The 27,626-nt window shown below is 41.6% G+C and overlaps 1 protein-coding gene and 1 long non-coding RNA gene across 2 annotated transcripts in view; one reads left to right on the top strand and one right to left on the bottom strand.

Annotated features, from left to right (window-relative positions):
* The window catches only part of PGM5 (phosphoglucomutase 5), a 190,679-nt gene that overhangs the window by 23,006 nt on the left and 140,047 nt on the right, over positions 1-27,626 (bottom strand). The window contains exon 10 of the mRNA XM_038527145.1: positions 13,988-14,122. Coding sequence (XP_038383073.1) covers positions 13,988-14,122 — 135 coding nt within the window. The remainder of the gene's footprint in view (positions 1-13,987; positions 14,123-27,626) is intronic.
* LOC102156339 lies at positions 21,071-26,440 on the top strand. Its single transcript, XR_005354233.1, has 3 exons — positions 21,071-21,286; positions 21,402-21,518; positions 25,392-26,440. It is a non-coding gene; the product is annotated as an uncharacterized LOC102156339 (long non-coding RNA).

Below are 27,626 nucleotides of genomic sequence, written 5' to 3' on the forward strand. Positions count from 1 at the left end.
GAGAGAAAAGCAGAGGTGAGTCACTCTGCTTCCTAGTAGTTCGGCATGAGGGATCTTTCTGCTCTAGCAGAGGTGGAAATAAGCATCATGAAGGTCTTCCTAGCAGGACTTCTAAAACTTGACTGTGCACCGGATTACCTGGGAAGCTTGTTAAAATGCAGAACCAGATTCAGCAGGTGTGGCGGAGGGTAGAGGGTGGGCAGTGAGTCTGCATTTTAAGAAGCAACCAAGTGATACTGATGCGGCTGGTCCTTTGGGTAGCAAGAGTTTGAAATGCTGATAGAAACAGTCTACATTATAGCTGCTTTTAAGCTTTTTATCAAATCTTGTCCATTAAAAGGATGATGACTGCAAATTCTGAGCAATATCGGAATGAAACATACCATGTGACTGTAAGTCGAAATTGGGGGTTTGGATTCACCAATATCAAAATGCCCACATGGCTAAACATAGTATAAAATATACAGTTGGAAAATCGTAGTAAATCATCCAAGCATCTTAAGTTTTGTTGAACACCCATACCTGCCATCCTAAATGTAATTTCTAGAGATGTAACTAACAGCAAACAAAGAATAAAAAGTAACAATAGACTGGTTGCTTCCTATGGGATGTGGGACTTCTTTGGAGAGTGGATTGGAGGATCACTGATAAAGCACCTCAAGTGCAAGAGCACCTCTGACCAACTCCTGGAAGCCCGTTCAGCCCCAGGATACAAAGTCCAAGCTCTCCTGGCTTTGTGCACCTGTGGAAATGCTTCTCGTATGTTCCAGCTATTCACCAGGGCTCTCTCTTGTGCTTTTCTTTTTTATCCCATTTCTCCACAAGTTCTTCCTTTATATTTTTCCTTTTTCTTCCAAAATATAATGCTGCTCATCTGAAAATCATTTGTAAGCAACTGCTTTTAATAGGAAAAAGAAACTTCCTTCAAAAAAATCAAAATCCTAAAAAAAAGGAATTTAATTTCATGAACACAAACATGTTCTAAGTAAGACATTTTCCTCTCATGTTTCACTGCAACCAAAAGCCAGGGAGTTCAATCTCAGTACGTCAAATTGGGGGATTTCCAGAGATACTTGATACTTTTTCTGAAAACTTGAAAATTCATCTCCACATATAAGCAAACACACACAGGAATATAAATGTAACTTTACTTTTTACAACATGTATTGTTTAGCCAAACTCATTTTGATGTATGCTTCACTGAATGTAATCAGAAATCATGCGTAATGTTTTAAAACCTCTAAGGCAAGGGTCAGCAAACTATCGTCCTTGTCTGGCCCATGACCTGTTTTTTTTCAGCCTGTGAACATGAATGGTTTTTGTGTTTTTAAACAGTTGGAAAATATCAGAATATTTTGTGACATGTGAAAGTTACATGAAATTCAAATTTCAGTTTATGAATAAATTTACTAAATGATTTACACATCGTCTAGGCTGCTTTTGTGCTACAATGGCAGTTGAGAAATTGCAACACCGACTAATATATTATGACTAATGTTATGAGTTTGTGACCCCCTCTCAAAATTCATATGTTGGAGTCCTGAATCCCCCAGTCCCTCAGTAAGTGATCTTCTTTGGAGATAGGGTCTTTACAAAGGCAATCAGGTTAAAATAAGGTCATCGGTGTGCACCCTAATCCAATATGACTGGTGTCCTTCTAAGAAGGAATAGTTCGGACACAGACATGTATGGAGGGAAGATGATGTGAAGAGATAGAGTAGATGGCCATCCACAAACCAAGAAGCAAAGTCACAGATCTTTCTCTCTCAGCTCGCAGAAGGAATCAACTCTGCTCACACCTGGTTCTTGGACTTCTAGCCTCCAGAACTGGAAGAGAGTCACTTTCTATTGATTAAGCCACCCAGTCTTTGATACTTTGTAATGTCAGCCCTAGCAAACACATAAAACGGGGAAACTTAAAAGTACTTACTACCTAGCCTCTGATAGAAAAAAGCTTGTTAACACCTCTTCCATAGGACTAATGTTTCTCATTTAATACCTTGAAGCCAATAAGCACCTCATAACCAGCAACAGAGATTCCAGAATCTTCTCTCCAATAAGCCTACACTTTGTCTCACACTTGTTCTTGTCTTTAAATCATTTCTCTCTGGAAAATGAGCTGGGAACAGCCAGCCAGTTGTATACCATCTTGGATAAAATAGGATTAATAAATAACTCCAACTCAGTATCTTGTTTCAAACCAGGAGGACAGCAAATTTTTTCCATGAGCCCCATCAGGGTAGGGATTCTAAAGAATGGGAGGAGTAAGAGGAGGGATTAGAAAGACAGGTAGAGAATCTCAACTTCATTTTTTAACCTTTCTAGAAAGTATGGCATATCTAAAATACCATGTCATAAGGGCCTGGGAACCCTCTTATAAGACCAAGTCTTTAGAAGCTGACATTTCTCTTAAGACATCATCTCCCAGCAATACAGGTGGCCTTCAGAGAATTTAATGGGAAAAGATAGGACAAGACAGGTTAATTCCATTATAAAACAAGTTACTAATTAGTCTGAGACTTTTTGATCCTCAGGTGATTAGAAAATTGGTCTACACTGCGAGTAATAAAAATAATGACAAGAACAATGGTATTAATAACAACTAACATTGAGCACTTTGTATGTGCCAGGCGTTGTCCAAAACACTTTGTATGAATGATCTCATTTAATCATCACAACGATTCTATGAAATAAAAAGTATTTTGATCTCCATATAATTGGAGAGTAACTGAAACTTACAGAAGTTGTCCAAGATCACAGAATACCTAGGGCCCAAGACCAAGGATGTAGGATACCAAAGCCTAACCTTTGAACAATTGGACATCGTGCCAAAATCTTGGAGCAATTTTATCCACCTGAGAAAGTGACTACAGTTTTCTTTTTTCCTCTCCATATTATGCATGTCTTTTATTGTGATGCTTTGACATCTTAGGGCCTTGCTGATACTGCAAGGAACTGCCCTGTCCAGAGTTAGCTAATTTCTAGAGATAGCAAATAAGTACCCTAGGAACATGCCTTTCATGTGCAGACCAACCAATCCAAAGTCCAATCTCCAACCATCTCCCCATGGGGCCCTCACATTCTAGGCCACTCTCCACCATCCCTAATCACTCATGGGCCAGGTATCAGATAACCAGGGACAGCCTCTCTGCCCCAGAGCCTGCTGAAATTATTCAAACTAATTAATCCTAAACCTAATTACACTGTCTCATGTGTTCCTCTCTATATAAACCACAATAAAATCTCTTGCCCACATTTCCCCCCACTCTTCCAGCCTCAAAACTAATCACAGTGTTTCCCATGTGGCCCTGCATAGAGTGGCATGCCTCTCCTCTTGGGAACAGTGACTAACAAGCTATCCTTTCAAGCCCAATCGTCTCCTGTTCTGTTGGCCTCACCATACCTGAATAATAACAAAACCTACGTATTAAAATACTCCCATGGCCTCCTTACGTCCCATACCGCTATGATTAAGTCTAGAAACACAGGCCCCAACAAATATCTCACACGATGATTTCTTTCTTTTTTCATTTTAAGATTTTATTTATTTGAGACAGAGAGACAAAACAGGAGAAGAGAGAACACAGAGGGAGAGGCAGACTCCCTGCTGAGCCGGGAGTCAGACATGCGGCTCAATCCCAGGATCCTGGAATCATGACCTGAGCCAAAGGCAGACAGACACCTAATAAACTTAGCCACCCAGGTGCCCCTCAATATGATGATTTATATGAACCAAAATGTTTGGAAATAAAACCCAAGGCAAAAACAAACAAACAAAAACCCATAAAGCAATTTCATAAAATCTTTCACTGTTTTTTCTCCTGCCTAAGATCTAAGCATTCTGTACTGAAATGCTGCCCTTCTGGAGGTTGCCATACCTCCTAGCTTTCCTGGAAGGCAAAAAACAAAGGAACGGGGAACTCCCTCACCTGCGTCTGAAACAGGGTTTCTCTTCCTGGGATCAGGAAGTCAAACTTAGGGACACCTGGGTGGCTCAGCAGTTGAGTGTCTGTCTTTAGCTCAGGGCATGGTCTAAGAGTCCTGGGATCGAGTCCCACATGGGACTCCCCTTGAGGAGCCTGCTTCTCCCTCTGCCTGTGTCTCTGCCTCTCTCTCCATGTCTCTCAAGAATAAATAAAATCTTTTTTTTAAAAAAGGGATGTCAAAATTATCCAAGAACAGACAGGAAAGCTAAAACAGCCACATTCCTTCCCTCAACCACCCAGATCGTATGTTCCCCAGGAAAAATGCATGAACCATGGTGGCCAGCCTAGGCAGTGTCTCCTCCTGATGCTGCTTGAGTGCATGGTCTAGTCTAGAGCCTTCTCCTGAAGGTCACAGCCAGTCTCCATCTTCACCATCAGTATTCATTTACCAAGATACACTCTTATTTATGAGCAAAGGAAATGATTTACTCTCCACCAGAGAAGGGCACTGCTTCAAAGGAAGCCTGAATCACCGCCAGCTGATGAGCTTTGAGGAGCTTTCTGCTGAAGGGCATGGAAACGTGGTCGGGCTGTGTTTCTGGGGTGGAACAAAGAGGATGCTGGGAAAGCCAGACTGTGCTTGCCACAGTTGTCAAACCCATTCATCTGGTGAGAGGAGTTATGGCCAGTGACCCTCTGTACTTGTGTGACCAAGGCAAATTCATTCATGCTCCCTTTTCAGGCTGAGTAAACAAGATCCAGCAAGACTCTGTGATTTGTGGACATAAACAGTGCCAGGTTAACCAGTAGCTGGTTAGGCATGTGCTTTGGGCACAGCAAAATAAACAGCATCATAAGGAAAAAAACAAGAATTGTGTTGGATTTCTTTACCTTTATTAACAAAGTTAATTTTGTTTTTTTGGGGGGCACCTGGGTGGCTCAGTCGGTTGAGCTGTCTGCCTTCAGCTGGGGTCATGATCCCTGGTCCTGGGATTGAGTCCCATGAGGCTCCCTGCTCAGTGGGGAGCCTGCTTCTCTGTCTCCCTCTGCTGTTCCCCAGCTTGTGTTCTCTGTGTGTGTTGTGTGTGTGAAATAAATAAAATCTTTTTTAAGTTTTTGTTTATATTTTTAATTATGTATAGGGAAGTAGGGAGGGGAAATATACATTTTTTCAGAGTTTGGGGTCTCTAAACCTTAATTTAAAATTTACTCAAAGCCAGGATCAAGGCACAACTTTTAGTTCTTCTGCTTCTTAGGGCCACCAGCTTCTTGGGATAAATTGGTAATGTCAGATAGCCTTAAAATATTTGGAGTAAGGGTCTCTTTTGTGCTTACTGCCAAAAAGAGGGATTTGAACTAAACTCTATGGGTTCAACATGAGTGGTTTATAGCAGCAGTCAGATCTCATCAGGCACACACTTTCCCACAAATGCTAGAACACCCACTCAGGACCGTGAAGGGAGTTCTGATCCCAGCAGAGGCAGGGAAAGGCCCATTGTCATCAAAACCCTAATCATCCCTGTACCATGACAGACACTAGCCCCTGCGAAACACCTGCCAAACTTCCAGTCCAAGGGAGTTTTTTCACACACCAACAGATGATCATCCCCAGTTCTCAGTTCCAAGGAAAAAACAATCCATAGTAATAGACCGTGAGTCCAGATTGCAATAGCTAAGGGAGAAAAAGAAGAATTGTTCTGCTCACCCTTTTTAGGAGGCTAGTCACCTAGGTGAGCAGAAATAAAGAAAATCCCTACATCTTTGCTTCTTTCTCAAGTTTCATCCCGCTCCAAGTGACACTGATTTGTGAACACACAGCTGTACTAAATTCCTTTCTACGCCACTAGAGGGAAATCTAACCCACCTGACCAGACCTGTTCTGTTTGCACAGAACCCAATTTTAAGATTCTAGAAAATGTTGAGACATTACCTTGTTCCATTCTTTCCATGCCTGCCTATATTTAAAAATTATTTGAATCTATGTGATCATAGAGACTTGTAGAAAAGCACAGACCAGCCATCTTAATTGGGCAGGCGCCCTCACAGTTGAGAAATTGTCCTAACAGTCAATCTGAATCCCTTCCAGTTCAGCTTGAGTTTATTTCATCAAATTACATATTCATTAGTTATGGAGAACAGCTGGTCATCTTTCTCAGCATATTATTCTTTAAATTCCTCAAGACCTCCAGGTCATGCCTCTCTTACAAGCAAAATGAGCCAGCTCTTTAACTTGTCCAGAGAGTGTACATCCCAACCTTTTAACCACGTGTTTCTTTTCTAAATTCTCTCTACATCACTCCACCCTCCGCCATGTTTTAAAATTACAGCAAATACAGACTAAACTCTGAGGCGAAAAAAAATGAACTATTTCCTCATCTTTTTTGTGTATGGCTATTAATAAAATCTCTGTGCAGATTTTCTTTTTAAATAACAGCATAATGTTTTATATATATATTTAGTATGAATCCAAAATCATGTGTGTATATACATATGTGTGTATATACAGACACATGTACATATGTAAGTATATGTAAGTATATATATATACATATATACATTTTCATCTGGTCATGAGAATTGAATACCTGAGTATCCAGTTATGTGTCATTTTTGAATTCCATTATTTCTAGCTCTTCTCCATTACATATATGATTTCAATTTCTAATTTTATTCTCCTAGTTAACTACTAACTTTAGAATCCCTGTTGAGTATAAATCCTAATAAGTATGTATTTAGAAAATTGTTTTTAAAATAACTTTTAAAACCCATTCACTGTTAAGGGAGAGAGAAATAGTTATTTTCAAAGCACTCACATGTATCTACATCCGTAAGTGTGCTCTAAAAAAACCTATATATTTTTGGTCTTTCTGTCTGGTTCCAGGCACAGAGCTCCCCAAATCCTTTGAACTTCCTAAGTGATAGGAGTGGATTCATTCATCATAAGTCCCTTTCAACCACACCTGATTTTATGCTGATGAGGTGACTCTTGTGAACCTCTAGTGGCTTCAAAATGAGGGCTGTAGCCTGAGGAACCAATCAGGGGATTGGAGGGCTGGAAATCCCCACTTCCCAGGAAGGGAGAAGGTCTGGAGGTTGGGTTCAATCACCAATGCCCAGTGATTGAATCAATCATAGCTATGCGCTGAAACCTCAAAAGAAAACTCCTAAATGGGGTTCAGAGAGCTTCTGAGTTGGTGAAGACTTTAACATGCTGGAAGGGTGGCTGGCATGCCAGGAGAAGCCATGGGAGCCCTGAGCGCTCTTCCCTCTATACTTTGTGCTATGAATCTCTTCCATTTGGCCATTCTTGAATAGTATCTTTTATAATAAACTACCAATAATAAGGAAAGTACTTTCCTGGGTTCTTTAAGTCATTCCAGCTAATTACCAAACCTGAGGAGATCATGGGAACCCCTACATTTGTATTCTAATGGGTAGAAATGTGGGGAGCCTGGACGCTCCATCTTCCACTGGTATCTTCTTTATTTTAAGATTTTTAAAAATTTATTTATTCATGAGACACAGAGAGAGAGAGAGAGAGAGAGAGAGGCAGAGACACAGGTGGAGGGAGAAGCAGGCTCCTGCAGGGAGCCCGACATGGGACTCGATCCTGGGTCTCCAGGATCAGTGCCTGGGCTGAAGGTGGCGCTAAACCACTGAGCCACCCGGGCTGCCCCTTTTTTTATTTTCTTTATTTTTAATTCCACTAGTATCTTAGGTGGGAGTAGTCTTGTGGGACTGAGCCCTTCATCTGTGGGGCCTGTGCTAACGCCAGGTAGTTAGTGTCAGAACCGAATTTAACTGTTTGTTATCCAGTGGTATATAGAATGAGGAAGTTGGTTGATGTGAGAAAATATATATCTCAATAAGTAAACACTGAACTAAGGCTCCAGGGTTCAAGCACAGGTAAGAGGAAATCCTCTCTCCTTGGACCTCAAGGATTAGCAGGTTTTATTAAGACCTAATTTGACTCTCCAATCTAGAAATTACCTGCTCTCTGAGTATTAATGGCTCCCCAAATCAGTTTACTCACCTGCCAAAGCAGGATGGTAAACCTACTGGATGGGGGGTGGTATTAGAATGATAAGCACAATAATGATGCATCAAAAAGAATCTAGAATGGTGCCTGGCACAGAACCTTACAAATGACAACAGATTTTATTCAAACTCTCAAGCATAGGAGAAAACCCAATAGTAACCAAGGTTCATACTGAGTACAGAATATTTCAGTCTCCCATGTGATATAATCAGTCTGAGATATTCCAAAGTAATTAACACTGAATATTTTACTCATTTGGCAAAATTATATTGGGCATTTACCATCTGCCAGGTAGTACTGTATGTACTAGGGATACAGTGAAAAATACTAAGAAAGTCCTAGCCTCCTGGTGTTTACATTCTACTGGGAGAGACACAATAAAACAAGTAAATATATGTGTGAGGCAGGGATAAGCACTATGGGGAAAGTAAACCTGGGTGAGAAAGATAAGTGCTACTTGAGTGTCAGGGTTATTTTATGCAGGGTGAAAAGGGGAGTCCTCACTGAGAAGTGGGAGGGCAAGCCATGCAGATATTGCAGGGAAAGGCATTCCGGGCAGGGGAAATAGACATTGTAAGTGTCCTGAGGCAGAGTGTTCTTGGCACATACACAGAACAATGGCTGAAGCACAGAAATAGGACAAGAGATAGGAGATGTGGTCAGAAAGAGAAGGGGGCCATTTCCAGTTGGGGGCTTGATACCACGGTAAGAGTTCTGGCTCTTCTCTGAGTGAGCTGGGGAGCCACTAAAGGATTTTAGCAGAGCAATGAAGGGAATCTATCTTTTTTTAAAAAAAGAATCATTCCGGTTGCTGTGCTAAGACTAGGGTATGGGCAGGGAGTGGGCAAGTGTGGAAGGAGAGAAACCAGGTAGGACACCAAGGCAATAATCTGGAGGCCAGAACACTAGCTTGGCCCTGGATAAAAACAGTAGGGGTGGCAAGGTGGGGCCAGGCTCTGGTCGTGCTTTGAAGGTCATGTTGGTAGGCTTTGCGGTTGGGGGTGGGATGTGAGATAAGGGAAAAAAAAAAAAAAGAATAATGATGATTCTTAGCTTTTCAGCCACTTACTGAGTTGAGGATGCTGAAAGAGGCAGGGGTCTTCTGGAGGGAGTAGGAACAAGGGGGAGGCTGACAGGCGATCACTTTTACACAAGTCAAGTTGGGTGAGCTACCAGAGAGAGATCCAGAGGATAGAGGCCCATGCACGCAAGGGCTCTAAATACAGGTGTTGCTTTTACAATTTTAGATTAATTCAATGACGTGTCATTAGGGGTTAGCAATTCATCTAACTCTTTGCTATTCCAAGTATGGCTCCAAGGAGTCTATTAGAAATGCAGACTCCTCTGGCCTTCCCCAGTCATAATCTGCATTTTTTAGCAAGATCCCCAGGCAAAGTAAATAAACACTAAAGTTTATGAGCACTCACCTAATTAGAATCATCTGGGAAGCTGTTCAAAAATGCAGTCCCTACCCCAGAATAATTAAGGTAGACTCTGGGAGTGAGGCCCAGGCCCAGATATCTTTACCAAAGCCCCCAAGTGGTCCTGGTATGTAGCCTGGGTTAGAACCACAGATCCAACTCTTCATTCCTGGCATTCCCTCTGTACTACTAGACTTATACTACTAGTGCTCTCGGAAGCCCATCTCTAAAGAAATGGGAAGATCTAGCATAGCATGAGGTATGTAAGTAGAATAACCCAATGTTCTGGTTTACTGGGGACAGTCTCAACATAATTATTATTGGTGCCCCCCTTTCACTCTCAGATGTATCCTGGTTTAGGTGAGAAATTATGTTCTCCCAGCATAACACAAAATGGCTCTGTACTTAACATTTCTGGATTATAAAGTCATAATAAGAACAAGTAGAGCAAGATGGCCACCAGCCCTTGGTTGGATAGATGAATTCCATATATGACTCTCGGTGCTGAGATATTGGTCCTTAAAGTATTCTATATACAGCTTATCAGAAATACATAAATTCCCTCAACTGTAAGGAGGGTTGGGGAAAACTGGTCTCCTTCCAAAGCTTGGGGTGAGATAGGGTGTGGCTTTATTCTGCAATTAAAGTACCAAAGCCAACTGTTGATTAGCCATGAGCTGATTATCAGGCTGTGATTATCCAGCCCTTAACAAAACTTCTCCTTCCTTTTCCTTTTGGATCTTTTATTGTTCATTAGCTACTCCACCCTCAGGTTCAAAAGGAAAAGGAGACAAGGTAAATAAAAAGTTAATTGAGCAGTCCTGCTAATAAGCTTGGTGGGAAAGAAAGTTGAAAACAAATAGACTATTTCTGGTCACCGGTGAACTTAAATCCTTTGGCTCATCCCTTTTTCCAAATTATTACCAGCTGGTTTGAGGGCTGTTGAAGGAAGGCCTACTGATTGCCAGTAAAATTAAAGTAATCTTGTATTTTCAAAACTATGTGATCCTCCTGAAACAGGCCTTGAAGGCTTTCCTTCCTGATTAACCAAGGACCAGAGCAAGGGCAAGGCAAGTACCTTCTCCCCTGTCTAGGGCCCCCATCTTCTTCCTCCCCTCACCACCCAGTCCTAGGTCTAGATGGATAGAATTCTTAAAAAACATTTTTGATGTAATTAAGAAATTATTTTACATCATTTAAAACAAATAGCATAGTAAATATTGTAAAAATGGACTCAAATCCACAGGCAGGAGCAGGGATTTTTATGGATATGGATTATACTACAGGTTTTCCTAGGTACATCCCTAGGATGGTTACAAATGCTTTTACAAAGCTACCACAGTATTAATGCTTAAAATATGTTCACATATCTTTAAAATGTCTGGACAAGGGATGCCTGGGTAGCTAAGCGGGTGAGCGGCTGCCTTTGGCTCAGGTTGTGATCTCAGGTCTGGGGGATCAAGTCCCACATCGGGCTTCCTGCATGGAGCCTGCTTCTCCCTCTGCCTACGTCTCTGCCTCCCTCTTCCTGTGTATCTCATGAATAAATAAATAAAACATTTTTAAAATGTTAGGACAAAAGTGTCCATCAATTGATGAATGGATAAAGAAGATGTGGTGTATATATAGACACACCGAACACTACTCAGCCATCAAAAATAATGAAATCTTGCCATTTGCAATGACTGGATGGAGCTAGTGAGTATCATGCTAAGTGAAATAAGTCAGGGAAAGACAAATACCGTATGATTTCACTCATATGAATTTAAGAAATAAAGTAGCAAAGGGATAAAAGAAAGAGAGAGGAGAGGCGAACCAAGAAACAGGCTCTTAACTATAAATAACAAATTGATGATCACCAGAAGAGAGAGAGGGGGGAGGGGGGGAGGGGGGAATAGGTGATGGGGATTAAGGGGAGGACTTGGATGAACCCCAGGTGATGTATGGATTTGTTGAATCACTATATTGCTTAATCACTATATATTTGTTGAATCACTAATATAACACTCCATGTTAACTAACTAGAACTTAAATAAAAACTTTTAAAAAGATATATAGACAAGGAACTACCCATCCAAAGTAAAATAGCCAGATGCTGAGAAGCCAGTTGAAGAGAACTCTCTACTCCTCTTGCTATTAACTGGAATGCAGTGGGTCTCAAGTTAAGGCAAGTTAAACATTAATATCTGTTGAATTGGATAAATTTATCAATGGAATCTCTAGACATTCGAGAAGTACTTGACTGGGTGTCTGAGTGTGTGGGGTCGGGGGAGATGGGTATTTGTTCCTGCTTTCTGGGCTGCAAATCAGAACAAGCTAGAATGGAGGAAGAGGTCTCTGCAGCTGAGGAAGCAACATAGCTGGTCTTTTGCCATCAGGCCCCGGATTATTAATACCCTGAGGAGCAAGCATGCCTTATCTTTGATCTCTGTTAACAGTTGGCCAAAGGCTTTTTCTTCCAGAGCTCTTCAAAGGCAGAAGCTGGGGTCCTGGGAAGCAAGGCAATAAGGAGGCCCCAACAGTCAAACTTAAGTTCCTAGGAATGATTCAGCAGTATTGAGACAGGTGAGCCTGCTGAGCATCTTCTTCTTCCTTAGGGGTATAGATGTCTTTTAAAACCTCATTCTAAATGATACCTTGACTTAAATGTATTATGCAATAGGCTGTCAGTTGGTGAGTCAATGATACAAGCTATTTCAATGAAGAGTTCTATTTTAATGTAACATTATGAGCTGGATCATGAGCTAAATATGGCAAGGCCCACCCAGCCAGGTTTGGGAAGACCCTCGCTCATGATTAAAAATGGAGGGCCAATTACTGATCAGAAGAACAAGATCAATGAAAGGATTCCCCAACCATTCAAAATGGCAAATTCTTTAAGCCAACAGGATGGAAAATACCCCGTATGGGCTGCTGAAACAAGCATTACTTATGTTTTCTTCACCCACAGATTGAAGTATATACTTAACACACAATCCTCTAGCAGGAGGCCTATGGAGGTTTTCAGCTTCAAAGGAAGCTTTGGGGGAAAAAAAAAGTGGTACCACTTGGCTTTTGCGGAACATAGATCGTTTTCATACGTGTCTAAAGGCCTGGACATCATATGCCTGCAGTCAGTGTGGAAGGTAAATAAAAATAAGCAAATAATCATAACCACTTACCCTGTGCAAATAGGGAAAAGAATGTTGAGAAAAAATAGCCTCAAGTCAGAGTGAGTCAGAGTTGGTGAGGCCAGGAATATCATTCCTCACCCTGTATGTAGCTCTGGACTTTTAGGCTCTTGCTTCAATCTGGTTTCCCAACATGAGAAGTAGAAGGGTTTTTATATGGAAAGAGAGGGTAAGCCTCCAATTCTTACATGATTTGGTACTATCTTGGGTGAAATGTACTCACTGACAAATTATGTTGGCAGAGCATGGCCCGTCCTTGCATGGAAAGCCTGTGATTCTGATGGGGAAGGGCTGAGGACTTTATACTAGCCTCATGCTCTGCTGCTTCATGCTCTTGGTGACACTGACAATAGCTCTCAGCCTCCCAGGCCTCTCCTTCTGCATCTAAGATGATGTGACTTCAAATGGATCTTCTGGTTACAGCATCAGCTGTAAGGATCAATGGCACCCTATCTGTCAAGTTCTTTGCGATGCTCCCAAGAAAGATACCATTTTAAGAAAAACACACTAAACCACTGACAAAGAAAACCCTTACTTATATCATTCTAGGGCACAAGGATGGCAGATTATTATTGGAACTCTAAAATGAGCAGCAGCGAGTTTTTCTTTGCTTCTCTACTTCTCCACAAAAGAAGCATTGCATATAGAACTACTGGTTTCACCTCAAGAAATCACTTCATCAAGGACTGTGCTTCAAACCCCAGGGTGAAGTAGAGACCAGGGGGCCAGGGTCAGCCAGCAGTGTAGTTTGGTGGGTCCTTTCTGCTATTAATTAACGTTGCCTGCAGCTTTAATGAATGTGAGAGTGGGGATGCTTACGGTTGAGCTATTTATAATTTTTTTCTGAGTTCTTAATTAGCTCTATTGTTGACAACATAAGGGGCTTTGCCAAACACAAGGCAGCCCGGCCTTGGCTGGTCTACCTCAGCCTCCCTTAAATTTAAATACAGACCAGCCGTCGCCCCTCAAGAGAAGCTGGGCTCTGCAGTGATCTCAGACAGGAGGCCCATCCACGTTCACACCTCAAGGTCATGATCCAACTCAGAGTCTGCCAAACACCTGGAGATTCATTATCTACAAGCGCAGAGTCAAGGCTCTGAGGAATTGGACCAGCTTGGCTCTCACCAGAAATTTCTTTATCTGTACAAGGTGCTTTTTCTTGATGTCACCCCGATTAACAAACTGCAAAACCATCAAGAAGGGAAAGTCATTTGGGAAATGCTGGTCTACACTCATCAAAGAATCCAGAGCCGAACTTTTCTGTTCCAAACACTGTAATGAATGAATGAATACAATCTGCCTGGAGTTACTGCAAGCTTGTCCTTCAGCTGGATCTATCAGTACAGAACTTACTTTCCAGAACTTAACTACGAGCTCACAAGAGCTCCCTAAATTTTCCAGAAGTGATAGGACACACAGGGCTGAAGATACCTGGGGCTCCTGGTCATGACCGCTGGGGTCCCTCTCATAGCTCTCTGCATACAGTCTGATGGTGGCCCGCATGCCGCTGGAGGAGCTGAGCCGGAAGATGAGCCGTGATGCGTCCGAGAAAATGATCCTCAGGCCCTGGAACACCCAGAATGGATCAGTGAGCCAATGAACACATAGGGAGTCACAATGAATACCTACTTGTGGTTAATGCTGGGGGAGACCTAGGGGCCAAACTATGAGCAGGTGCTCAAGTTTCTTTGGTCTGGAGATGTGGGAGCCAGAAAGAGGTGGAGGGACAAGGAGTAGATGATATTTAATAAATGTCCCTTAGAAGCCTACTGGATGCAATGGGAGTAGGCAGTTTCTCTATTACAGTAAAGCAAATTACCTGTGATAAGCTTACCCCCATGTGACCTTAGGCTTAGCAAAGTTAAGTTCATCTGTTCTGATTCACCTGACGCCCACATTCAACTGAAGCCTACAATGAAAGGCTCAGGTCTGGAGCCTCAGCTGGGTTCTGGGGTTCCTGGGTACAACCTCATCCCCTTGGCTCTGTCCTTCCTTCTTGCTCTATGACCTGGCCACCAGGGTGGCATGGGGGCAGAGCTGTGGCAGCATTAATTTGCTTTTGGCTCACAGTATCTCCATTCTCTACGGATCTGTTTTCATCAGTGGTGGGGATATTTGAAAAATAAAACGACCATAAGATCATATTGTAACATTTGTTGAAGGAAATGTGTTTTCTTAAGTCAACTGATAAAGCCCTTGTTATAAATAAGCATACTGGCAGGGGCCAGAGGAAAGAAGAGGAGGAAACAAAATAATTAAGCCTGGCCACTTATTTCTGAAAAAGGAGAAGTCTCAGGCAGCTCTGACATCAGACATTTTCCCTAAGAAATTTGCCCTTGAAACTTGTCTGGCCTTAAATCTTGGTTGTTAAGAATAAGCCATGATTAAAAATATACCTGCCATATAAATCTGACTGCCAGTCCCTTACCCTACTCCCATATCTGCTGGGGTGGGGTGGGGGCCACTGTGATTCTATCTGAATGGTTTTCTGCTTTTTACATCTTGTAGACATATTTTGTTCCAATCCCAAAACAATAGCCTTAGTCTCTTTTGGAGTGATTCAATGTCTGCCACGATTTGTGTAACAAAAAAAGGAGCCAGCTCCCTTCCTGGCAGCTCCTCTCTCTAGGATACTAGCTTTGCAAACAGGATGATACTGACCAGGATTCATTCACTGGGCAAACATTTTAGAGCAGCCCCTGGGGATTGGGTCCTGGGTTAAGCCCTGGGGATAGGGAGATAAAGACACAGTCCTTGCTCTCCATAAGCCTGGACTAGTCATTGCAATATATTACAAGCAGCAACCATTTTCCTAACCACTTCCTGCTGCTGGAGGAGTGAACAGTTAGGAAATTCCAAATGGAGTAAATGCCCCAATTCCCTACTACTCAGGAAGGGTTCTAGACCAAATTATGTTCAGACGACGAGGTCCCAAAGGTTCCACAACTATACCCACAGTCATGTTTTTGCAAACTCTTTCGAAGCTGTGTCTTCTTAATAAGCTTCCACTCACCTTGTCACCATATATGGGACACATGAGTAGGTAATTGGTCGCTCAGGACTATGGTTTATGCATAAGTTGGTTAAAGCAATATTGAAGGCTAAAGTCCTGAGCCACCTGTTCTTGTAGATTCCAAACCACTTGAGGCCCCCTTTTTCTGATGACCTCTCAAACTCAACCCTTTCCTGTAGCTCCCATGACACCTATTAATGTAATTAACCAAGAATTAATTAATAATCCCAGATTTGTATACACCCAGTGGGAGGTATTCCAGAATTCAGGCCATAACAAACTGTCAACATGTATTATTAGGGACACCTGGGTGGCTCAGTCATTAAAGGGTCTGCCTTTGGCTCAGGTCATGATCCCAGGGTCCTGGGATTGAGCCCCACATTGGGCTCCCTGTTCTACTTTTCCCTCTTCCTCTGTTACTCCCTCTGCTTGTGCTCTCCCTCTGGTGTGCACTCTCTCTCAAATAAATAAACAATATGTATTATCAGCTCACAACTAAGCTTTTTTATACAGCAAAATCATGTTATTTTTTTCCCTTGTGGGTCACCATATCTTTGGCTGTACTTCTAGAAGACTAGTTGGAATCTACATGTAGTAGCCTGGAACAGATTTTGCGCTTGAACAGCCGATAAAGGCACACATGAGGTGCTGCTGATAATTCCACCTCTCCCCTTCTTAAGAAACCACCCCTAAGATCTTACCAGAGAAATCCTGTTGCTTTGTGAGACCTCCACGTGAGAACCACCCCATGTCTCCTCCACATGAGAGGACAAAAGTTCTAGACTCAGTTCTGTGCTGCAGAACTGTGCCCCAGATCCATGCCTGTTGAGTGTCACTCTGATGTATGAAGTTGTATTGGATTGCTTTGGCATCTGCATGTTCCTTCAATGAATTTAATGAACTTCAATGAACTACAATTAATACGTACCCTGAAAGGGAGCCATATTCTTGCCAGCGTGCATAATCACCTACTTTCAATTAAATTACGAGGTCAGAGTCACCACTGGCCAAGACCTGCCAAGTTTCTCAATGTTCTGTGATTCCAACAAAAGCATCCCAAGAATCCATTTTGCTTTTTTTTAGTTTTCAGGTTAAATCAGGGGTTGGCAATATAGTTTGTCAGCCAAATTTGACCTGCCACCTATTTTTATAAATCAGGTGTTACCAGAACCCAGCCAGCCCTGTTCACTTATGTTTTCTCCACGTCTGCTTTTGTGTTATAACCGAAGAGCTGAATCATTAGGACAAAGACAGTCTGGCTCATAGGGGCTAAAATATTTACTATTTATTATCTTTTATGGGAAATGTTAGCTAACCCCTGTAATAAACCATTACATTATCCACAACACAAAATACTTACCCTTCAACTCTACCCCAGGAAAATATTTTATCTATGTGACTTACCAAAATCCCAATTAGAGAAAAATAATGAAGAGTATCCAATCCATGCACTTCTCTGGGTATTTTAGCCATAGATTCATCTGGACCTATATGTGACCTGATTCAACTTACTTCTGACCAACCACTCATGACAAAAAATAGATTTATTAAATTGCATTTTCATTTCACATCCTCCCTTTCCTTGTAGGGCCTACAAGGTACTGCCTTATTCCTACAGTGACTGCAAAAACAGGTTTTATATTATTGGAGATTGTATAAAATTCCACATGAGACATTTCCTTAAGAGCCAAGTGTTAGGAAAGCCTTTCCTTCCCTGAGGAGCTGGCATTTTTTGTCTTTCTGACAATAATAATTAACCATAGTTCCCCTTTCCAATATGGCTGCCAGAACACTTAATGCCAAATTTGAGGTTCAGCCCAAGCGGATCCTTATGATTTGCATAACTATGAATTTTTCTTCTGTTCTTGACTTTCTACTCTTATTTATATTTTCTCTAGTCTTGATTTCTGTTTCTTATTTACATCCTAACAACTTCATTATGTGTGTTTTTGCTGCCACAAATCCTCCTCAAGAAACAAGGCCCAGTTAAAAATGAATAAAATAAGTTCCCATCTCAGCCTTAACCCTAAAGTGTTGGAATTGCTGAATTATGTCTTTGGGTCCTTCATTAGCTGATAAGCTCTGGTAGGGCAAAGCCTTCTGTTCCTTGTTCACCATTTATCCCCACAGCCCAGGAAAATGCCTGGCACACAATAGGCCCCCTGCAAACACTTGAGTGAATGTCACTGTGTGTTTACAACTAGAGTGAGCATTCACTGGAATGAATGCCTCCTTCCACATTTAAGGAGGGGCCACAGGCCAAATGAAAACATACTTATGTTCTCTGTCTGTGAACTGGGGTAAACATATTACCCTGAAGTGTAGTCATGAATGATGCTGTATCTACTCATCCTTCATTTTTAAGGCAAGGGTTAGTTTTGGCTAAAAACAATGGAGTTTAACCATTGTAGGTTCCTGTCCCCACTTGTGTGATGTTAGATAAATCATAAGCCCATTAGTTGCAAAAGGTGCAATGCACTGGAATCAGCTGGGGTCTTTAAAAAATATTGCTATCTGACTCTTAGCCCCAACACTGTAATTTAATTTGAATAGGTTATGACTTGGGCACTGGGATCGTAAAAGCTCTCCAGGTGATTCTACTGTGTAGCCATATGTGGACACCCTAGTAGTAGCCACTTTTGTCTGGGTCATCTGCCTCATGTATCAAGTGACTGACTATAGTACATGTCAGTCTTAAGGAAGATCCCTTTGAGATTTAAGGTTTCACCCATATACTCCCAATGGACTGGAACCTCAGGAGAGCCATAACACAGTGAGGGGGTGCCAATAAAACACCTTGCTGCTGTGTCCTGAAAGCCTCCTCCTACCACCTTGCCAATAGCAGAACTATTACAAGAATCTCCTCTTGAACCATTTGACACTAAGAACCTTTAGCACAAGTCTCCTAGGGAATTCCTAAAGCAACTGTAAAGGAATCCATGGCACCTCTGTAGTCACTGCAGCAAGAGTGGCCTGAATGTCCAGGATGACACAACAGCCACAAACCCAAAGAAGGGCTTCGAAGAGATGCCCTCTTCTGTGCTAAGATAATGTTAATCACAGAGTAGGGTATCAAAGGGGCACTTTCAGTTCCAGCCTAGCATTTTCTTCCCATTGGGTGCCTGTTGTTGTATGCCTCAAAGATAAGAGCTCTGTTTTGCTCACCCTAGCCTCGTCCCAGTGCTGTTAAAAGGCCACATTTTTTGCAGGTATCTCCACCCCAAAATCCACCAATGTGCTTCCATTTATCACTAGATCTTTTCTTTTTATCCCCACATTTGCCCCTCTTTGCTTTGGACATGATAAAAGGATAACAACTGGAGAACCCCGGGCTGGCGTTCTGGCTCAACTAATCAGGAGGGGTCTTGAGCAAGTCACTTTGAGCTCTATAAGTCTTAGTTTCCTAAAAAGGGATGAAAAACAATGCAGCCTGGCTTACTTGGTTGTTGTGAGCATCAGATCAGAGAATATATGTGAAAAGTGCTTTGAAAATAATAAATCAGGGCAGCCCCCGTGGCGCAGCGGTTTAGCACCACCTGCAGCGCAGGGTGTGATCCTGGAGACCCTGGATCAAGTCCCACATCAGGCTCTCTGTATGATGTCTGCTTCTCCCTCTGCCTGTGTCTCTGCCTCTCTCTCTCTGTCTCTATGAATAAATAAATAAAATCTTAAAAAAAAAGAAAATCATAAATCAGTCTATAAATACTATTCGTATGTTAAGCTTTTAATGAAAATGGTACTATGCTCTAAGGCATCCAGCCTTCCAGATTTTTCAGAAGACTGCCAAAGAAAGCCTAAATGGTGATGGTTTATGGCATATTTATTTTTAAATTAGGTGGAATTAAGATTAACTTTATTTTAAGGACTATGCCACGTTCTCTGAAATCACTACTAAACTCACAGATCTGTTACCATTTATCTTCTCCACGACTCCCACTGAACTGGCTTCTTTGACCATGAAATGTCCCTTCTAATTTGGTCTATTTAGACCATTAGGTCCTGAATGAAGGACCTCAGAGTCATCCTGGCCACTTTCTCCCTTTGCTGGAAAGAAAGGGAAGAGTTAAAAACCACTTAAGGTAATAGCTGGTCACAAGAGGAGCCAGAACTTTAGGTCTTCTGACCCCAGGTTTGTAATTTTAGGTTCAACCATATGAGACTGCTGATTGTCACACACTGCTTCTCATGAACTCTTTAAACAATATCTCATATGCCTTGTATGGTGCCCCAAATGGGTACAGGGCCTTTTGTACAGCAGGTATTTGATAAATGTTGGATAAATACATGTTGGGTTATTTTTTTAAGCCCTTGTGTAAATCGATGCAGGGAAATCTGCAAGTTGCTAAATACACACAGAGCTGCCAGATGTTCATTTGGAGACTATAGGACATGTTGCAGCCAGGCGGGGAAGGAGGAACTGTACATTACCAACAGTTATTTGGCAGCACCCAATCCAGTCAAATAAGAACTTAGGATGAATTCCAGGGGGAAAACGGCATGTGGCCCCAAAATCTAGTAGAATGTCACATATACAGTCAGTTGGCCACACCAGGTATGTGAACCTAGAGACAAGATAGGCACGGAAGAGAGAGACTCGAAGCCTAACTCACAACTTATCTCCCATAGGAGATCCCAATGATTTATGGAAAGCTTCAAGGTGAAAATACTGCTGTGTAACATCTGAACCATATTTTGTGGAAGAAAGCATGCAGCATATAAAGCAGAGGATTTGGATTGGACAGACATCTCTCTCCATAAAAAAAAATTAACTAGAATTACCCATTTTTCTTTGTTTAAGTCATAGAGTTAGCTGCAAGCATGAGTTCAAAAGAGGTTGAGCAGGGCAGCAGCTAACTAGTCCATACTGTGCCCTTATAGAGATTACGAGCAGGAAGACAAATTAGAGAAAAGTATCTTTTCTCTTGGCTAGCCTGGACTTGAGTTTCTCCTCCCCCATTAGGCCGGGTGCCTTTGTGCAGTGCACTGACTGCACAGCCACGACTGCCTTACTTTGGGGAGCAAATTCTCATCTAGTCTTTTTCACAACCAACCCAGCTCGCTTGGAGACCAATAACTGCAAATAATTATTTGGGGGGAATCAAGATCCAATGGCTTCCTAAGTGCTCTTTTAAAAACACATATCCAGCAAAAGCCACATTAGGTGTTGAGAGTGCTGCTTAGAGAGTGAAGGCTTAAAAATTATCCGGATTCCAACTATCAAATTTGGAACAATGGAACTAGGTCACACATGTTCCATTTTCCCTCATCTTTGGCCAAAATGGCTGTTGATCCCCATTCACTCAACACCAGCCCCAGTTCTGGGATATTTTGGAATCAGACACACTTTACCCAGACAACAGGGGTGGCTTCCTCCCTCAGTTCCTGTGATAGTCCACAGTTTTTTCCTTTAATATTTATTTTTCCTGGTGACGGTCACCCTCCTGACTATACACAGACATTAGTAGTTCAGTAGGAAGTACCTGTGATGTCATTCATTCCAGAATGCTTAGATTCTTATCACACATCTTAGCAGGATTCAACTACCAGCATTTTAGAAAATAGTCCCAAAGCCTTCATATGATGCCTCCAGAAACAAGGGCTAAGGATACTTCTATCTGTTGACCAGGAGTTAGTAGCACTGCAGTATATATTAAAGCATTAATTTCAAGATTGCCAATTTACTTGCTTCATTATTTCTGAATACTGAAATTAAAAAGGTCAGACACCTTCCTATATATTAAAACAACAACTCCAAAAGCCTAATTGACTTTGCAATCAGTCTTCAAAGTGTGCTTTTTCTCTGAACTAATTTCAAATGGTTCTTTTTTCCAGGTTGAGGACAACATCAAAATGTTTCCACACAGCCTGCATAACTTGAAGAGGTATTAATAAGCTCAGAGTTAGCCTGACATAATCAAATTGGATTTGGTTTTCCACATCAGCTAACTGGTATGCTTTTATTTACATCAGGTTTTTTAATATCAGCTGAACTGTTACTGGCAAATGACTTCAGCACTGGTGGAATTTCACGATTTTTTATCCTGTTAAATAGAAATACAGGCATGGGACGAATCATGAGGAGAGACTCAGTTCCTTAAATTTTGCTCCTGGTGTCAAGATTTCATTCATTTGAGAAATATAAAAAATAGTGAAAGGGGAATAAAGGGGAAAGGAGAAAAAATGAGTGGGAAATATCAGAAAGGGAGACAGAATGTGAGAGACTCCTAACTCTGGGAAACAAACAAGTGGTGGTAGAAAGGGAGGTGGGTGGGGCATGGGGGTGACTGGGCGATGGGCACTGAGGGGGGCACTTGGTGGGATGAGCACTGGGTGTTATTCTATATGTTGGCAAATTGAACACCAATAAAAAATAAATTTAAAAAAAAGAAAGCTAATTTTCAAAATACAAGTCATGGTTCTGGATCGATGCCCATCCTAGTGGCAATATGCCATCCCTTGATGCTGGTACCATCTGTCATATCATCCTTCTTTCACACCACCAGGATTGGAGTATTCCTTCTATCAGAGCTGGGAGAGTCTCATAATCAAGGTGTACTGACTCCAGGAGATTTGGGCTACAAGGAGATGGGGACGATAATGCTAAGGGGTAATCTGGTGCTGATGATGTTCCTTGGGATGCTAATGGTTAAGGAAGAGACAGAGCACCTTGCACCATGGAAAATCTTCATGTTTGTACAAGGAACTCGTCCTTGAGAAAGAGTGGTCCACCAAGTGAAGCCTTAAGGAACTGCCTACCTTTCCCTCATCTTTCCCATATCCTTGCAAGGCATAAAGTGAGAACATCTTAAATTAGTCAGCAACTGGATCAAACTGCTTCCTACTCTCAGAGGAGCTACTGGCTTATTTTTCCCACTCATATTTGAAGAAGCCATCATCATTCATTCATGTGACTAGACTTTTACCTGAAAATAACAGTGACATACCCTCATGGGACAAGGATGAGAGGATGAACTGCAATTGTTGAACTGTGCCTCACTAAATTGGTATTTCTAAATCAGAGTTTCTCTTAGGTCCTGTTTAACAGAAGACACACATCAACTTTTCTCTTGGTACCTGACACCACAAAAGTATCAGCCACTTGGAGGCAGCCACAGTAAATTCCATGAGACCTGGACAGGCATGGGAAGGCCAGTGAGGTCCTTGGGAATTCACGTCAGGGACTGAATACTTCAGGGTCCTTAAATGACCTTCACAGGGTCTCACAGGCAGGACCGACTTTGCTGAACACTTCCACAGCCGTGAAGGGGATGGGGGTGGGGTTTATCACCAGAATAGGATTTTAATTTCATTTTGGATGGACGAGCATTTCTTCTTTATCTCTAGAGATATATGTGAAACTGCTTTTTTTTTTTTTTCCAGTCTGTTTCCTGACTCTGACCCCAAATCAAGGACAAAAAAGGAGATGGAGTTGCCTTAAAAAACCTTTTCCTTTCTGAAGCAAAGTGGGATGGAAGAGATGGGGGAGGAGGAGACTTAGGGAAGGCAGAGAAATGTGACTTTGAATCAACTCAGGAACTGAAGAGGCCTTCCTGTGTCTCCACATGACACCCTGCAAAGTTGTATGCCATTCAGCATTGTGTTCCTTGCTTTTCTCATCATATAGAGTTCGTTAAATGTCAAAATCCTTCTTTCCAAAGGATGCTCTTTTAACATAACTTCTTTTAGCTAACCATTTATTAGTGGTTATTACATGTCAGGATTTTATGTGTAAGTGAATTCTCCCAATAGCTGTATGAGGTTGCCACAATGATTATTCCTATTTTCACAGATAAGGAAAGCCACAGGGAAGTTGAGTAACTTCCTAAGATCACCCATCAATGAGAGAGTAATGCTGATTCAAACCCAAGACTTTCTGGTCTCAAGCCTGTACACTTGAACACCACTCACACTGTTTCCTCAAACTGATATGCAGTCAGGTTGAGGATTCTGGTAAGGGAGAAACAACCGATATTTCTTGAATATCAGATGGATACCAGCCATTGTGCCTGACACTTTATAGGACTTTCTCCTCAAACCTCTGTAACCCTACATGATGATTATTACCAACATGCCACCTGCCTGACCCAATAAGTTGAGAAAAGAGGAGTTAAGTAATATGCCCAAAGTCACAAATCTAGGCAGTGACAAAGCCAGCCTTCAAATCTATGTCTGCTTGACTCCAACATAATACAACACTTAAGAGGCCATAGCAATCTGCTTCCCACAGCAAACAGAGACGTTGCCTTGTTATGTTTCCTTTGGGTTTTGCTAGGCAAGGCGTACTTTGTTTGTCCTTATAGATCAAATCTCTTCCATCTTAATTTTAAAATGACACATAATTTAGTAGATTATTTTAAATTACAGTGTTCTCTAACCAAAAAGACAGATAATAACAAAGGTTGGCAAAAGTGTGCAGAAATTGGAACCCTCCTACACTGCCGGTGGGAATGCAAAACAGTGCAATTGCTTTTGAAGACCATGTGGCCATTTCTTTAAAGATTAAACCTAGAGTTACCATTTGACCTAGCAACCCCTCGCCTAGCTACACACCCAAGATAACTGGAAATCTATGTCTGTAAAAGAAAACTTTATGTGAATATGCACAGCAGCGCTGTTCATAATAATCAAAGACTGGAAACAGCATGAGGCTCCTGGGTGGCTCAGTTGGTTAATTGGCCAACTCTTGATTTCTGCTCAGGTCATGATCTCAGGGTCCTGTGATGGAGCCCTGCATCAGGCTCCCTGCTCAGTGGAGAGGTCTACTTTAGGATTCTCTCTCTCCCTTTCCCTCTGCCCTTCCCCCTACTCATGCACACTCTCTTTCTCTAAAGATATATATATATCTTTTTTTTTTTTAAGTAGAAACAGTGCAAATGTCCACCAACTGAAGAATGGATAAACAAAATGTGGTCTAGCCACTGATGAGACATTATTCATCAGTAAGAAAGAAAGAAATATCGATATGTGGTATCACATGGATGAACTCTAAAAACACTCTGCTTAGTGAAAGAAGCCAGTCACAAAAGACAACATAGTGTATGGTTCCATTTATGTGAAATACCCAGAATAGGCAAATCCTGTGAAATACCCAGAATAGGCAAATCCAGAGAAACAGAAAGTAGGTCAGGGATTGCTGGGAAATGGAGATTATAGCTAACAAGTACAAGTTGCTTTTGGGGGGTGACAAAAATGTTTTGCAATTGATTGTGGTAATGATGGCACAACTTTATAAATATACTACAAACCATTGAATTGTACACTTGACATGGTGAATTATATGGTGTGTGAATGATATCTTGGTAAAGCTGTTATACATTTATATTTGAAAACTGTTCCAGGGCACCTGGGTGGCTCAATCAGTTAATTTCAGCTCAGGTTGTGATCTCAGGGTCATGAGATCGAGCCCCATGTCGGGCCCATGCTGGGAATGGAGACTGCTTAAGATTCTCTCCCTCAGCCCCTGACCCCCCTTCTCCCTCTCAAAAAAACAAACAAAACTTCATGACAAAAACCAATTACACATTTGGCATGCTCTTCAGAAATATCTGTTGAGGGACATCTGGGTGGCTCAGTGGTTGAGCTTCTGCCTTTGGCTCAGGTTGTGATCCCGGGATCCTGGGATTGAGTACTGTACCAGGCTCCTCACAGGGAGCCCACTTCTCCTTCTGCCTATGTCTCTGTCTCTCTCTCTCTCTCTGTGTCTTTCATGAATAAATAAGTAAAAATCTTTAAAAAAGAAATATCTATTGAATGAAGTGCCAAAGTACTTTATGGCTATTTAAAAATAATACATGTTCATTTAAATTCAAATATATCTTTCAGGAGTAGATGGTGCTTGCTTTGCAACAGTATCACATGAAATGTGCCCAGACTCAACCATCCCTGGAACAGAATGCTGATGACTACTGACTTCATAGGAGTGCTGAGATGTGGGCCTCGGTGGTGGAAGTTTACCAGCAGCCCCACGATGCAGGAACTCCCTACTCTGCACTGACAGGGCCAATGGTGGTACAAAAACCATCCATGACTCGCTGACAATGTGGATGCCACTGAATGTCAACTGTCTCCCCAAACCCTCAGTGAGCCAAACCGAGTGTATGGAAAAGTTCTGGGGTGACTCAGGACCACCAGCTAATAAACTGTCACTTGGGTCCTGGGATCTGGGAAGATGAATGACAACCTTCCTTTCTTTCTAGAGAAGCTCCCCAGAACAGCTTCTGGCAGCATTTACTATTTATGGCCACATTGGAGCTAATATGAAAGAATATGGAAAGAAAAAAATAATAAGTTCCAGAGTAAAAATGGAAACCAATATTCAGGGTTGCAGGGGAGTGGACATGGAATAAATAGATGTCTGAACTTGAGATCTAGCTGAGGAATTAGCGTGATGTGAACTATTAAAAGAGCCAAGAAAAAGGGATACAAATGGTGAATGCTTTGGGGAAGAAACAAGGTAAGGTATTAGTGGATTTAACAGCAAAACAAATTAGCTCAACAGACAAGCTTCTTTTGAGCAAATAAAGTCCAGAACCTAGCATCGACTAGATAATCTTTTCAGGGAATGGTTTTCAAGCCTTCCCCACCAGGGAACAAAAACCTCCCAAGAATAATTTAGAAAGCACATATTTTATGAGACTTGGATTTGCAAAATGTTTGTTCTGCGGTTCCTTTGCAAAATGGAAGTAGGAATATGGGACCCAATTGGAAAAGATTCATCTAAGGCCCTGAGGCTCTAAGATGCCATGTGCTGAGCTACCGACTTCATATCTCCGGAGATCACTAGTGTAATTTTGGAAAGGATTCAATCTCATCTACCAAGAAAAAAAAAAAAAAAAAAAAAAAAATCCTCATGTGAAACAAAACACAACTACCAAAAACGTAGTGTATACTCTCTGTGTAAAGGATAGCTGGGCTTCTGTATCTTTTATTTCATTGCCTTTCTAAAACAGTTCTGTGAAAAAAATTAAAAATAAAAATAAATAAAACAGTTCTGTGAGATTTTTACAAACAAGGAAGAAATCAGGCAACTTTCCTGAAGTCATATAACTGGCAAGTGAGACAGGGAGAGGATTTGATTCTGGGTCTTCAAAATTATTTTTAACTTTTAAAAAAAAATATTTATTTGGGAGAGAGAAAGCATGAGCAGGGGGAAGGGGAGAGGCAGAGGGAGAAGAAGAATCTCTGCTGAGCAGGGAGCCCAACATGGGCCTCGATCCCAGGACCCCAAGATCATGACCTGAGCTGAAGGCAGACCCTTCACTGACTGAGCTACCCAGACACCCTTGCATCTTTATTTTTTTTTAATTTTTTTTTTTACCCTTGCATCTTTAAACTTCTTAACCACTCTTATCTCCAGTACCCCACATCTTCCCAAAGTAAAACAGTAATCAATTTGTCCAGCCATAGAAGGCCTTCTATAATGAAAGAATAATGACATTTTGACAGAGATTCCAGATCACCATGAAACTCAGCAGACAAGGAGAATACTAAGAAAATAATAGGGCTTCAGGCTTTGGAACATCTGCAAGTCAGGGACCCTAGGATAAGGACAGTGTGTGAAATATTAGTCAAAATAAAAATATCAGTAACTACCACTATATCTAGTCTACCAAACCCTATAGCTTATGATTTATTTTGTTGTCTGTTCTTGGTGAAGAATGTCTATGAAGGGGGATCCCTGGGTGGCGCGGCAGTTTGGCGCCTGCCTTTGGCCCAGGGCGCAATCCTGGAGACCCGGGATCGAATCCCACGTTGGGCTCCCAGTGCATGGAGCCTGTTTCTCCCTCTGCCTATGTCTCTGCCTCTCTCTCTCTCTCTGTGACTATCATAAACAAATAAAAAATTTTTAAAAATGTGTATGAAGATAAGAATTTGGGTATTTTAGAATGGAACTTTTCTTAATATTACTCAGTGTCTTATTTGAACTATAAATGTTGAATTGTGCTCCTAGAGTGGTCAATTTTTGCCATAGTCAATAAATATACAAAATCAAAAAGATAAATGAATGTAATAGGTTCCAACCTCTCTTGCACAATTCACAAAGATGAGACTGTGATA

The sequence above is a fragment of the Canis lupus genome, chromosome 1, assembly GCF_011100685.1.
Source record: "Canis lupus familiaris isolate Mischka breed German Shepherd chromosome 1, alternate assembly UU_Cfam_GSD_1.0, whole genome shotgun sequence".
Classification (NCBI taxonomy): domain Eukaryota; kingdom Metazoa; phylum Chordata; class Mammalia; order Carnivora; family Canidae; genus Canis; species Canis lupus.